Source organism: Drosophila willistoni (assembly GCF_018902025.1).
Source record: "Drosophila willistoni isolate 14030-0811.24 chromosome 2R unlocalized genomic scaffold, UCI_dwil_1.1 Seg167, whole genome shotgun sequence".
NCBI lineage: Eukaryota > Metazoa > Arthropoda > Insecta > Diptera > Drosophilidae > Drosophila > Drosophila willistoni.
In genome coordinates this window covers 16,971,494-16,984,517 of record NW_025814050.1, presented here as the reverse complement: position 1 = coordinate 16,984,517, position 13,024 = coordinate 16,971,494, and the positions used below count along the sequence as shown (strand labels likewise).

At 37.1% G+C, this 13,024-nt stretch overlaps 3 protein-coding genes across 7 annotated transcripts; all 3 read left to right on the top strand.

The window, feature by feature from the left end:
* Window positions 1-103: 103 nt before the first annotated feature.
* On the top strand, window positions 104-1,948 carry LOC6641817 (probable cytosolic Fe-S cluster assembly factor GK14772). The gene is made up of 4 exons (XM_002065201.4): window positions 104-309; window positions 364-459; window positions 516-1,173; window positions 1,230-1,948. The coding sequence occupies exons 1-4, from the start codon at window positions 247-249 to the stop codon at window positions 1,844-1,846; spliced, it is 1,434 nt and encodes a 477-aa protein (XP_002065237.1). The 5' UTR covers window positions 104-246; the 3' UTR covers window positions 1,847-1,948.
* A 552-nt stretch (window positions 1,949-2,500) lies between these two features.
* LOC6641816 (transmembrane protein 53) lies at window positions 2,501-4,028 on the top strand. The gene is made up of 3 exons (XM_002065200.4): window positions 2,501-2,951; window positions 3,017-3,377; window positions 3,439-4,028. Exons 1-3 carry the CDS (start codon window positions 2,617-2,619, stop codon window positions 3,808-3,810), a joined length of 1,068 nt encoding a protein of 355 aa, XP_002065236.1. The 5' UTR covers window positions 2,501-2,616; the 3' UTR covers window positions 3,811-4,028.
* A 153-nt stretch (window positions 4,029-4,181) lies between these two features.
* On the top strand, window positions 4,182-11,623 carry LOC6641815 (CCR4-NOT transcription complex subunit 3). 5 transcript variants are annotated; one of them, XM_047010453.1, is made up of 11 exons: window positions 4,182-4,223; window positions 5,219-5,340; window positions 5,486-5,583; window positions 5,912-6,061; window positions 6,146-7,006; window positions 7,290-7,404; window positions 7,471-7,851; window positions 7,932-8,108; window positions 9,458-10,173; window positions 10,231-10,440; window positions 11,186-11,623. In XM_047010453.1, exons 2-11 carry the CDS (start codon window positions 5,316-5,318, stop codon window positions 11,282-11,284), a joined length of 2,832 nt encoding a protein of 943 aa, XP_046866409.1. In that variant the 5' UTR covers window positions 4,182-4,223; window positions 5,219-5,315; the 3' UTR covers window positions 11,285-11,623. The 5 variants fall into 5 exon arrangements, with proteins under 5 accessions (XP_046866409.1, XP_023031378.2, XP_023031379.2 ...); XM_023175610.2 differs by lacking the exon at window positions 4,182-4,223 and adding an exon at window positions 4,652-4,962 and having other exon boundaries at window positions 5,222-5,340; XM_023175611.2 differs by lacking the exon at window positions 4,182-4,223 and adding an exon at window positions 4,652-4,962 and having other exon boundaries at window positions 5,486-5,553.
* Window positions 11,624-13,024: the final 1,401 nt, after the last annotated feature.

Sequence of the window (13,024 nt, the reverse complement as noted above, 5' to 3'; positions counted from 1 at the left end):
TCAATTTCAATTTTTTGTAAAGTCATTTTGATTGACAATAGAATATAAAGTCACCGATACTATCGTTTCAATAACTCCCATCTCTAGTAATGTCATTCACATGTTCACGTCATTGCCATCACTTATATGTTTTTGTTAAACTTTTGTTATCTCGCCTGCGTGCCCAAGTGGCTTTCCGACTAAAAATCTGATAAAAAATATATTAATTCCTTGCCATTTAGTTTAGTACAAAGAGACTTACTAGTCATGTCGAGGTTCAGCGGAGCGCTGCAGCTCACAGATCTAGACGACTTCATAACACCCTCACAGGTAAGAAGAAGCAAACTTTTGAAATAAACCCAATTAACTTTATCCATCTTTTAGGAATGCATTAAGCCCGTGACTATAGATAAGACAAAGTCAAAAACAGGTGCTAAAATCACAGTACAAGAAGATGGCTACTATGAAGAATCGGAGGAAGTAAGTGAATATTTATGGACAACTGTTGATTTATGTTAAATTCACTTTCTCCTTAGAGCGGCAAGCAAAAGTTACAGAAAGTAGAGATTACCCTACAAGATTGCCTGGCCTGTTCGGGATGTATTACCTCCGCCGAAGGTGTTCTCATTACCCAACAGAGTCAGGAGGAATTGCTTAAAGTCTTGCGGGAGAATCAAAAACTTAAGGCCACCGGAGATAATGATCTTGTGCAAACCATTGTGTTTACCATATCAATGCAACCCATATTGAGTTTGGCCCATCGCTATCAGTTGAGTGTGGAGGAAACGGCACGACATTTGTCTGGCTATTTTCGAAATTTGGGAGCAGACTATGTTCTATGCACAAAGGTGGCCGATGATTTGGCCTTAATTGAGTGCCGGCAAGAGTTTGTCGAACGTTTTCGTGATAAAGAAGATCTAACAATGCTTAGTTCCTCTTGCCCCGGTTGGGTTTGCTATGCAGAGAAGACCCACGGCAATTTTATATTACCTTACATAGCTACAACACGATCACCTCAACAGATAATGGGTGTGCTGGTCAAACATTTTCTGGCTGAAAAATTTAATGTTCCAGGATCGAGAATTTATCATGCCACGGTGATGCCTTGCTATGACAAGAAACTTGAGGCCTCTAGAGAGGATTTCTACAGCGAAGTCAATGGTTCACGTGATGTGGATTGTGTAATTACCTCAAGTATGTAAGAAGAAGGCCCAGAAGGGAATGTTTTTTTCAACTTTTTTATCTTTCAGTTGAAGTCGAACAAATGCTAATGGAAGATGAACGCTCGTTGTCACAGCATGAACCCGTTGATCTCGATTGGCCATGGACGGATCAAAGACCGGAATCTATGATTTGGGCCCATGAGGCTACCATGTCTGGTGGTTATGCCGAGCATATTTTCAAATATGCTGCGAAAGAACTTTTCAGCGAAGACACCGACAATGAATTGAAATTCAAACAATTACGAAATCGTGATTTTCGTGAAATAAGTCTCGAGAAAGATGATAAGACAGTCTTGAAATTTGCCATAGCAAATGGTTTTCGTAATATACAGAATCTTGTGCAGAAACTTAAGCGTGGCAAAGGTGCAAATTATCATTTTGTTGAAGTTATGGCCTGCCCATCGGGTTGCATCAATGGTGGAGCCCAGGTACGGCCCACTACGGGTCAACATGTACGCGAATTAACCCAACAGCTGGAGGAATTGTATAAAAAATTGCCCATCTCTCAGCCAGATAACAGCCATACAAAGGCAATCTATGGGGATTTCTTAGATGGTGCTCATACAGATAAATCACATGATTTACTCCATACCAGTTATCATGCTGTGGAGAAACTTAATACGGCTCTGAATATCAAATGGTGAGGTTATTCTTAATGGGTTTTTTTTTATATATTTTGTTAATAGTTTTTAGGATGCAAAAGTGTAAAAAATATATATATATTTGTATATATTTCACTGTTTCAATGCAAACGTTTTCTTTGATTCATGAAAAATGTATGCAGCCCTTGCTCAAATGTCCTTGCTGGTAGTAGTTCCTGCCTTTTGTCTCTGGCAAAGAGTGCGCATGTCCAACCCAATAGTTTTTCCTTTTTCTTGTGGCACCTGAGGCGGCTGGTTACGACTGGAAGCGGCAACCGCAACGGTCACCGTTTTGGAATGCGGCATGTTGCTGCAGCAGGAATCACGTTCCTATATTGTTATTCCGTAGTTTTTGTTGTTATTACTGCTGTTGGACTAGAGTAAGGTCAAGCCTTGTTATCGGCGCCCCAAAACGGGAAAAGGAAAAGTCAAAAAATCAATGAAATAAAGTGTCAGATGTGTCGTCCTTAGAAACAAAAGCGTTGACAATTTTGTTTTAATTAAAACAAACTAAAAACAAAATCAATACGAAACGAAATTATTTTGGCGCATGGCTATATCCGTATCCTGGTAGTAGGCTTTGCGTAACCAAGCAGCAAAAAACCCAAAAGGAGGAAAAAATAAGGAAAAAGAAAAACAACAGAAAAGAAAAATTCCAAAGAGAGAGAAATTATACGAAAAAAAAGTTAATTTTTATTTATACGACACACAAACTTAATGCAAAGTGGGTGTAAATAAGTTTTAAACATAATTTTAAAATTTTAAATGCAACAATGACATCGCCTACGACCTCAACACATCCGTATGGTCTAACAGCGGATGATATGGCCTCTCAGTATGGAGCAACGGCCACCATACCGACGACGAGCACCAGTGGACACCAGATCCAGCCGGCGGTGGCTACTACGGCTGCCGCGGTCAGGCGCGAACGGGAGGATGCATTGGAATATTTCATTAAATTTCCTAAACCATCGGCCGAAAATGATTTTGTGTTGCTCAATGCCAATGACAATGAGGATAATAATGTGCCCATTGTCATGCTATTGGGTTGGGCTGGCTGTCAGGATCGGTATCTAATGAAATATTCCAAAATCTATGAGGAAAGAGGGTGAGAGCAAATGGAAACCTGACATTGGACATTGATTTTCTATTTGACAATTTTGTTTTTTGCAGTCTCATTACCGTACGTTATACGGCTCCGGTGGATACTTTGTTTTGGAAACGCTCCGAAATGATACCGATTGGAGAAAAAATATTGAAATTAATACAAGATATGAATTTTGATGCTCACCCCTTGATCTTTCACATATTTTCGAATGGTGGAGCGTATTTGTATCAACATATTAACTTGGCCGTTGTCAAGCACAAGTCACCATTGCAAGTGCGTGGAGTGATCTTTGATTCAGCTCCGGGAGAGCGTCGTATGTTGGGTCTATATAGGGCCATAACAGCAATTTATGGACGAGAGAAACGCTGCAATTGTCTAACAGCTTTGGCCATTACATTGACCCTCAGTCTCATGTGGTTTGTTGAGGTGAGAATGAGGAATGAATTTGTTGTAATTTTAATCCATTGACAAATATATTTCGTTTCAGGAATCCTTTGCCGCCTTTAAGAGCCTCTTTGTCAAGTCTCCGCCTGTCCATGCTAGTCCATTTTGTGAGCTGAAAAACGAGGCAAATAAATATCCACAATTATTTTTATATTCCAAGGGTGACGTGGTCATACCCTATAGAGATGTGGAGAAATTTATACGCTTGCGTCGGGATCAAGGAATCGATGTGTCCTCTGTTTGTTTCGAAGATGCCGAGCATGTGAAAATCTTTACTAAATATCCCAAACAGTATGTCCAATGTGTATGCAATTTTATCAGAAACTGCATGGCTATGCCCGCCTATAAACTGGAACTGGAGCAACATCAGCAACAGCAGCAGCATTATCAGCAGTCAAATCTTAAGTATGATTAAAAACAGAAAAGCAAGTGTGTGATAGAGACAAAGGAAAAGCACAACTAAAACCAAAAAAAAACATAACTTACATATTCGAACTAACTAATCTAAATTATTGCAAAACTCTCTCTCTCAAAAAAAGGCTTTAATGTAGAAACGAATTTAAAAATCTAAGCATATATTTTGAAGTCAAAGGCAAATTGCAAATAAAAACGGAAACATTTTAAAAATTCAAATTTTTTTGTTGTCACATTCATTCTCTGAAAGCTATGACACCGGCAGGTCTTGTGCGGAAATAAAAAAAAAACAAATTTATAGTGAAAAAAAAAACAAAAATTTTGAAGTGTTTGATAAAGCACAATTATTTTTTAAATACAATGTTTATTAATTTCATAAGAAGACATAATTTACAAAACATTTATTTCAAAAAGGTATGTAAAGTTATAACGATAATGCACAATAATAACTATCTAATATAGGTGGACAAGTCAATTTTTTAGAAAAGTTAGTTTTGAACAAAGGATATTTTACTTTTTCGTTTAATGAATCGTCAAAATTGAGATATTTTTTGGTATTTTAAAGAAAGAGGTAAATTATGTTAAAATTATTTCGATTAGTTGTCCGATTCCGGAACTAACACAACACGCTTACTTAGTTTTCTATAAATGTATATAGCAAATCAATTAAATTAGTAAAATTCTTCATAATTTTCTTGCCACACAATAATTAAAGAACTTTACGTATAAAATGTTTCAACAATTTAATTGTCAATGCAGTTTCTTAAATAAATTCAACTATCGATTTTATTTCTTGAAATTGATATCGATAGTTTTTTGCATCCCTAAAGATGGCGGAAGGTGCAAAGAGAAAGAGAGAGAGAGAACAAAAAGCAAGCGAAAAATCTTTAAGCGTTTATTTAATGTATTTAATGCATAAACCTAATTATTCATTAAGCCCCAGCAACAATTAAATGTTAAATTCATCTTGAATATAACAAGAAATCCCTATATATATCAGCGCCCATTCCCCTCATAGCCCTCCACCAAATAGCAGCACCAGCAGACGAAGAACTGAGAGCCAAAAAAAAAAAAATCGAAATCCACGCAAGAAGAGGAGAAGCAAAGGAAACGAAAAAAGTTTCATTTGGAGAATTGGCTCCACAAATCTAAGGTAAATCAACAGATCTCCAAAACTCGAAGAGAATTCTAACAGATGAACAAACTGAAATCTGGATTAGCTTCAAGGCGTCCTTCAAGACCCAACAAAAACCACAAAGACAACAACAACAACAAATGAAGATATTTTAGCCGCCACGCTGTGTGTTAGCATTTTGGTGCTAGTTTGTGTGTGTGTTTTTTGTTAACTGTGTGTATAACAGCGGCGTGTATGTGTCTCTAATAATTGTGTCCAATTTATTTTTTTGCAGTAGACTCTATCGAGTTGGAGGATAACCTAATCCTGCCCAGGCGGCCGACTATGTCTGACTATTTGCACCAACAGAGACCACAAGAGCACACATAGCCATGGCTGCGACGAGAAAACTGCAAGGTAAGCTAAAAGGGAAAAATTAATGAGATGTTTTCTTCTTCTGTGTTTACAAAAGAATTGGAGACGTTCGTTCTGATTCACCAAAAGTTGAAACATGTAAAAGTTTCTTATTCATATATACATTATAATTATTCATTCTTTACAGGGGAAATTGATCGATGTTTAAAAAAAGTAGCCGAAGGCGTCGAAACGTTCGAGGATATTTGGAAAAAAGTACACAATGCCACAAATACCAACCAGAAGGTGAGATAATTGAGTGATTTAATGAGCCCTCAAATGCACTTTTATTTAAAGAAATGAACAACATTATAACTAGTTAGAGATAATGCCTGCCTTTAAGAAGTTAGAATCAATCATATTTTGGATTTTTTTACATCGTGATAACTTTTGATCTCTCTTGCTTTACTTTTAATCAAGGAAACTTTGTTGCAGTTTTAAGTAAAAGTTTTTTGTTGCTAAATCCCCCAATTATTTCTATTAAGTTTGGTATTTGGTAGAATCTTTAACGCCAACAATTTATTTCTTTGTATAATAAATTATTTTTTTTGTTTCCCATTTTTTAATTTTACAGCAAAAACATCTGCAAGAGAAATATGAGGCAGATCTCAAAAAAGAAATTAAGAAATTGCAGCGATTACGCGATCAGATAAAATCATGGATTGCCTCCGCCGAGATTAAGGATAAAAGTGCGTTGCTTGAGAACCGAAGGCTCATAGAAACGGTGAATATATCTACCAAATCTATATATCTATAAGGTTGAATATGATCTTAAACAAATTTTGTGTGTGCTTGTTGTATTTCTCAGCAAATGGAACGCTTTAAGGTGGTTGAGCGTGAAACAAAAACCAAAGCGTATTCCAAGGAGGGTCTGGGCGCCGCACAAAAAATGGATCCCGCCCAGCGGATAAAGGATGATGCCCGCAATTGGTTAACCAGCTCAATTAGTTCACTGCAAATCCAAATCGATCAATATGAAAGTGAAATTGAATCACTTTTAGCTGGCAAAAAGAAACGACTCGATCGAGATAAACAGGAGCGTATGGACGATTTGCGTAGCAAATTAGATCGACATAAATTCCACATAACAAAGCTGGAAACACTATTAAGGCTACTCGATAACGATGGCGTTGAAGCGGAGCAGGTGAATAAAATTAAAGATGATGTCGAATACTATATTGATTCATCGCAAGAGCCGGACTTTGAGGAAAATGAGTTTATCTACGATGATATCATTGGACTCGATGAGGTCGAACTCAGTGGCACGGCCACAACGGATAGTAATAATAGCAACGAAACGAGCGGCTCACCGAGCAGTGTTACCTCCGGCGGTAGTCCATCCCAATCGCCAGTTACGGTGCAGCAAGTTCTGCCATCGGGTGCAAGCAGCGGCGGTGGCAGTAGCAGCGGCAGCGGCAGCAGCAGTGCAGCAACAGCGGCGCTATTTCAACAACAAGCAGCAGCTACAGCGGCGGCGGCGGCAGCGGCAGCAGCAGCAGCAGTTGCAGCCCAATCGAATGGTAATAATGTGGGCTATGCGAGCGATACCAGCGCAACTTCATCCTCAGCAACAACATCCACGGATGCGGCGAGCAGTGGACCATCGGCACCGGGCAGTGGTGAAAAGCGAAAAAATAGCGAAAGTGCTACCGCCAGCAGCAAACCCAAGGTATATATCCTTTACACATATCCTTTAAATCACTTTTCCTGGAAAAAGTTGGAAATTTGAATTTTTTTTAATTTTTCATCAAGTTGATCATTTTTTTTGTGACACAAACTTCACATTTTATTTCAAATTTCTGTTCAATATTTGTTTTTCATTCACTGATATTTCAGGATATTTATTTAATCAAAAAAATAAGACGAAAAGCAATTGATTAGAAAATTAGAAACAAAAGAAAACAATGAATTGGATTTCAAAAAATTTCTCATTTTTGTTTCGTCCAATACAGCAACCTCAACAGCAACAACAGCAGCAGCAGCAGCAACAACAACAACAACAGCAGCAGCAGCTCATCAAGCCAACGCCAGTGCGAGCAACGGTTAAGGCGCCAGCGGGTAGTGATAGTGAGTGGAAATCCTTTTGCTTCCTTTCAAGGAGGAAATATTTCTGATCATTTGCCTATTCTGCAGCTCAAGTCAATAAGATTGTCAGCTCAACGCCCAGCAAAAGCCAACAGCAACAGCAGCAACAACAACAAACACCACAGCAACTGTTGCCAACGGCTGCGTCAGTGGTTGCCGCATCTGCTGCCAGCAGTTCCACACAGAGTGCAAGTGGCCAAAGTTCAAGTGCGGGTAGTGCGGGAGCATCAACAGCCAGTGGTCATAATCCTGCCGTGCAGCCGCATGCCCCAACGCCTGTTAGCCTGGCGGCGGCAGCAGCAACAGCGGCAACCGGCACAGGATCCGGATCAGCGGCAACGAATACAAGTAGCAGTAACATTCAAGGCCAATCTGTGATTCAAGCAATACCGACAATTGCATTTGCGGCGGTGGCAAAACACAATACATGTAAGGCAGAGAGAGGATTAACGATAAGAATCCATTTGACTTATCTTTTTGGTTTCATTTTCATTTTGTTGTTGTTGCAGCACTACTGGAAAATGGTCCTGTGTTGCATCAGCCCCAGCAACAGGCAACAGCACCCACAGTAGCCTCCATTGTAGGAGCCGGAGCACAGTCGCAACAGCAGCAGCAACAACAACAGCAGCAGCAACAGGCGACGCAATTATCCAATCTTCAAACGAATTCCTCACACATACAAAATGGTAAATCAAAGACTATTCTACTTTCCCGTGTTTATCTATATATATGAATGGTATAGGAACAGGAATCCCACATTATTTGTTAGGTGTTTCCAGTGACAGTTTGTGTAGAGTTTCGTTTAAGTCAAATTTCTGCTAGTTCTTGACCTACCACAATACCACAATGAATATTCAATTTGAATCGATATGGCTATAAGATTGAGACATTTGTTTATATGGTCGTTGACTTTACAATGCCTATAAGTGGGCTACCTTCCACCCGAAAGACATGCAACACGGTTCGCATGCAGAAATATAGAAAACAGGTGACAATGAAAGCTTTTGGCAGACTCCCGCGGAAAGGGATTGAAAATCTGGCTCTTGGCACTGTAAAATTCGTCCGTCTACGAGAGATGTCTGCCTGTGAGAGCTGTTCGCGACTAGAGCTTTCACTGTAGTACGAGCTAAATAGGAAAATGATAAAGGTTTTCAATATAGTAAGGGGGGAACTCTGAGCAGATTATAGACTAAAGCAGGTTGTAGTCAGAGCAAAGGACCGAAATAAGTTCATGCAAGATTTGGTAGACCAGAGAGTGTAGTCTGGAGAGGAGAAAAAAAGGAGCGACATTGTAGTTAAATTAATTAGAAATAGTTTTTGATAAACACAAAGAAATTTTATATTTTATGACTTTAGACATTCTTTTCAAATAGTTTACTTAAAATTTGAGTTTGATAAGTTTTAATTAAGTTGGGATTAAAAGCCTAAAAAGATATACAGTCGAGTCTCGATAATTCCTACCACGCTAAATCGAAAACCTCAATATTTCGTAAGAAACTGCTGGTCCCTTGAAAAAACTTTGTCCCTTGGAAAACCCCGTAAATCGAAAACTTCTGTAATTCGTCACAAATTCTGTTCCTCTGCCATGTCGAATTATCGAGTCTCTGTATACCAAATTTAATATGAATCACAGATAGTTGTGATTTTATATTTAGAATCTCATATGAATCAACATATTTTCGAGAAAAACGCACAAAAAAGTTACGTTTCACTTGGTGACTAATAAGGCCTTTAACTTCTAAAATTAAATCAAATTATTAATAACATATCGAAATAGGAAAACGTCTTAATCTAGTGTTCGATAAGTGATTTTTTGGGTCTAAAAAAATCATACATCAAGTTAGCTTTTCTTCTCTAAGCAAATTCGGGGTTTTCCTGTTTGTTTGATTGTCCTGTTGATTTGTTCGGAGATTTGAAAATAATATTTGTTGTTTTTGTTTTTTTTTTGGTAAATCGTTCCTTGTATATTTTCTACAAATACTTTTGATTATATATATCAACTAAAGGTTAAACATTTCGTGTCGTTACATTCTAGGCCTGCCTGTATCTATCGGCAGCAGCGGCAGCAGCAGCGAGAACAGCAATAGTAATGCCGTTGAATCAATTTCATTGAAAACCATGGCACAGGAAGCCATCAATCGATCTGTGATCGACAACACTTCTCTTAACCCACAACAGCAGCAGCAATCGCAACAGCAGCAAGCGGCAAGTAACATAGACACAAGGCAACAGCAACAGACGACACAGCAAACGCTACTTCAACAGCATTTTAGTACTGAAACAACTGCCAATCAACAGCAACAACAACAAGCGGCAGCGGCGGCAGCAGCAGCAGCTGCGGCGCAACAACAACAACAGCAGCAACAGAATGCAGCTGCAGCAGCCGCTGTAGCTGCCATTGCAGCAGCCAGCAGCAATGGACCCACAGCTGGCAGTGGACTCATGAATCTGGCTAATGCGACCGCTGGACAGCCTCCAAGTGGAGGTAATAGCAAGACGCCACAGCAACAACAGCAGCAGCAGCAACAACAACAATTGCAACAGCAGCAGCAACAACAACAACAAGAGGCGCATATACCTCCGCTGCTGGGTGTAACGCCTTTGGGTCCATTACCCCTGCAAAAGGAACATCAAATGCAATTCCAAATGATGGAGGCCGCCTACTATCACCTGCCACAGCCCATGGATACCGAGAAGTTGCAAACATATTTCCATCGTGCACCGGTACCAACTCCAGCGCATTATCCCCAAGTGAGCATATAGGCTAGAAACCACTTTTCTCTCTTTTTCTCACCTTTCTTTATTCAGGCACAGCTGCCCATATACGATACCGTTGAATTTTATCAACGACTCTCGACGGAGACATTGTTCTTTGTATTCTATTATATGGAGGGCTCCAAGGCCCAATATTTGGCTGCCAAGGCGTTGAAAAAGCAAAGCTGGCGATTCCACACCAAATACATGATGTGGTTTCAGCGTCACGAGGAGCCGAAAATAATCAACGATGATTACGAACAGGTAAGTGTGAAATTGGTAATTTGAGCAGAGTAAGGAATTCGATTCTAGTGTAGAACGATTTAAGGGGAAAGCCATGTAGAGAGTATATATAGTGTAGCTATTTTCTCAAGCTTTACTAATTATTATTATACTTTGCTTTGGGATATTAAACCTAAAATTTTGTCAATTATAATCTTCACAGTTCAGAAAATATTGGCGGGCCCAAGAACGATTTAATCCCTCTTAAACCAATATGATTTTTGATATCCGAAGTCGATTGCAAGAAACTGATGCGAATTATTCAAGACATTTCTATCAGTTTCTTAATTCGAAAATTCTGGCTGTTCCGAAAGTATTTTGTGTTTTTTTGTGATTTTTCTACATAACGAAAAATCTGAATATCGTATTTATCTTATAAAATTTATTTAGTTGATGGAATAAAGAAGTTAATAATATTGAACTTTTGATTTGAAATCAAAAACGTTTTTAAGAACGTTTTAAATTTGGTTGTAGTTATTTCAAAAGAGAACCTTAAAAAAAGTTAAATGAGAGCAACTATCTAGGGTTAATTTGATTTTTAATAGTATCTAAGCTTAAAAATGAAAAAACACGCAATCAATTAACTATAGTTAGTTAGTTAATAGGATCTTTTCTTGATACTTCCTTCTATGCGTGACAAAGAAAAAACAAAAAAAAATATATATGGGCAAACTTTATGCTAACTTTTTTTGGTTTTTCTTTTCTTTTTTTTTTTTTGTGTTTGCAGGGTACGTACATCTACTTTGATTATGAGAAATGGAGTCAGCGCAAGAAGGAGGGATTTACCTTTGAATACAAGTACTTAGAAGACAAGGAGCTGAATTGAAGGATATATGATTGCTGTGTGTTGTCAGTTAATTGTGAGAGGAGAAAAACTACACAAAACAACCAACCAACCAACCATTCAAACAATAAAGATTCAAATACCATTTAAACATACAAAACACACACAAACAAATCACACACACCCACACACACACACAAAGAAAAACTCCCATAAAAACCAACTAAAGCGTTAAAGCAGAGCAAGCCGTAAGCATAAGTAAAAAGGAATAACTAAAAGAAGAACTAAACGAGAAAAGAAAATGAAGTATGATACTTGTTCGGAAAATGCATGTAAAAAACATATGCTTTTTTTATATAAATGTTTCATTGTTTATTATTACGTTTTCAATACTTTTTTTTTTTTTTTGGACTTTTTGTAAGAACAAAAAAAGTTTTTGATTATTTCTCTTTACTTACACTCCATCCCATATATAAGATTTCGCGTTGTTTTGTCTGGCACGGCAAAGGAGACGAAAAGAAAAGAGGAATATGAAGCAAAATCTCTTCACCCACCCAATGTCTACTTCTATATCGCTTAGCGTTCGATCAATGTTTCCTCTCCCCTCTCTTCCTTTCCCTATTTCCCACTGTATCCAAAACATCCATCCCTTCACACTCACACATATATACTTATATATAGAATTTTGCATATTGTATAAAAAAACAAAAACCGCAGCCAAGTGGAGTACATACTTTTTAATTATAAAAAAAAGAAAAACAAAAAAACAAGGCAAAGAAAAAGTTACAAAAAAAAAGAGAAAAAACAAAACAAGAAAAGAAAAGCAAACATAAAACATGAACGTTAAAGAACATTTAACATTTAGCGCACCGATTTTTATTATGCGTTTTGCGTTTTTAGTTTTAGTAGATGAGAGTTGAAGGAAACGCAAAAGGGAAAAACAAATTTCAGCTGATCTTATTTAATTTTAATAATGTAATTACGGTTACTAAGATCATTGATTAAGTTGAGCATACAAAACAAATTATGCGTAAAAACAAAAAAACACATTTTTTAAATTTAAGCATAAAAATAAAAAAACAAAACAAAACGTGAGTAAATAGTTGAAAACTTGTTTTAGTATTCATTGAATTTGATTCTTTTCATTTTGTTTAATTCATCTGGCGGGTGTTCTGGGACAAAGTGTGTTCATATATGTAAATAGCCAACAAAAACAACATTTTTAACTTCTTCCCACAAGAAAAAAAGAAAGCTTTTAACAAACAAATTTGATATATGTTTGATTGTCTATTAGTGCAAAATAATATCAAGTTTTTAATACAAAATTATATATTATGTATATAGTCTGATACTACTGAATGAATGACAAACACTGGCCAATTAGATTATATATGTGTGTGTATATATATATTATATATAGAGATTAATTGGACTTCAAACATTATCTCATTAATAACATTTAAAAATATTTCCTAAATTTTGGCAAACAATTTAATAAATTTTTCCTAGAATTCTTATAAAATTTAAGAAACAAATACAATCCCAAACTTAATACTGTTCAAAAAACAAAACAACCAAGTGTCTTAAAATTTCAATTTTTAGAAATGACATTTTATATATGTAAATATATATGTATATATATTTGGATATTGTAATTCTTTCGTGTTGAAAGATTGTATTTGTTCGTTTCATTGGCCAATTTTCAATAATCTATTTGACTTTATCCAATTTTCTGGAGAAAGAGCATTGAAGAACAACTGAAAAAAAACTAAAAACTGATAC

Bases quoted from the DNA above. Each gene is read 5' to 3' on its own strand.
- LOC6641817 (XM_002065201.4), top strand. From the start codon at position 247: ATGTCGAGGTTCAGCGGAGCGCTGCAGCTCACAGATCTAGACGACTTC. The intron at 310-363 runs GTAAGAAGAAGC...TCCATCTTTTAG, and splicing joins ACTTCATAACACCCTCACAG to GAATGCATTAAGCCCGTGAC. The intron at 460-515 runs GTAAGTGAATAT...CTTTCTCCTTAG, and splicing joins ACTATGAAGAATCGGAGGAA to AGCGGCAAGCAAAAGTTACA.
- LOC6641816 (XM_002065200.4), top strand. From the start codon at position 2,617: ATGACATCGCCTACGACCTCAACACATCCGTATGGTCTAACAGCGGAT. The intron at 2,952-3,016 runs GTGAGAGCAAAT...TGTTTTTTGCAG, and splicing joins AAAATCTATGAGGAAAGAGG to TCTCATTACCGTACGTTATA. The intron at 3,378-3,438 runs GTGAGAATGAGG...ATTTCGTTTCAG, and splicing joins GTCTCATGTGGTTTGTTGAG to GAATCCTTTGCCGCCTTTAA.
- LOC6641815 (XM_047010453.1), top strand. From the start codon at position 5,316: ATGGCTGCGACGAGAAAACTGCAAG. The intron at 7,405-7,470 runs GTGAGTGGAAAT...CCTATTCTGCAG, and splicing joins GGCGCCAGCGGGTAGTGATA to CTCAAGTCAATAAGATTGTC. The intron at 7,852-7,931 runs GTAAGGCAGAGA...TTGTTGTTGCAG, and splicing joins GGTGGCAAAACACAATACAT to CACTACTGGAAAATGGTCCT.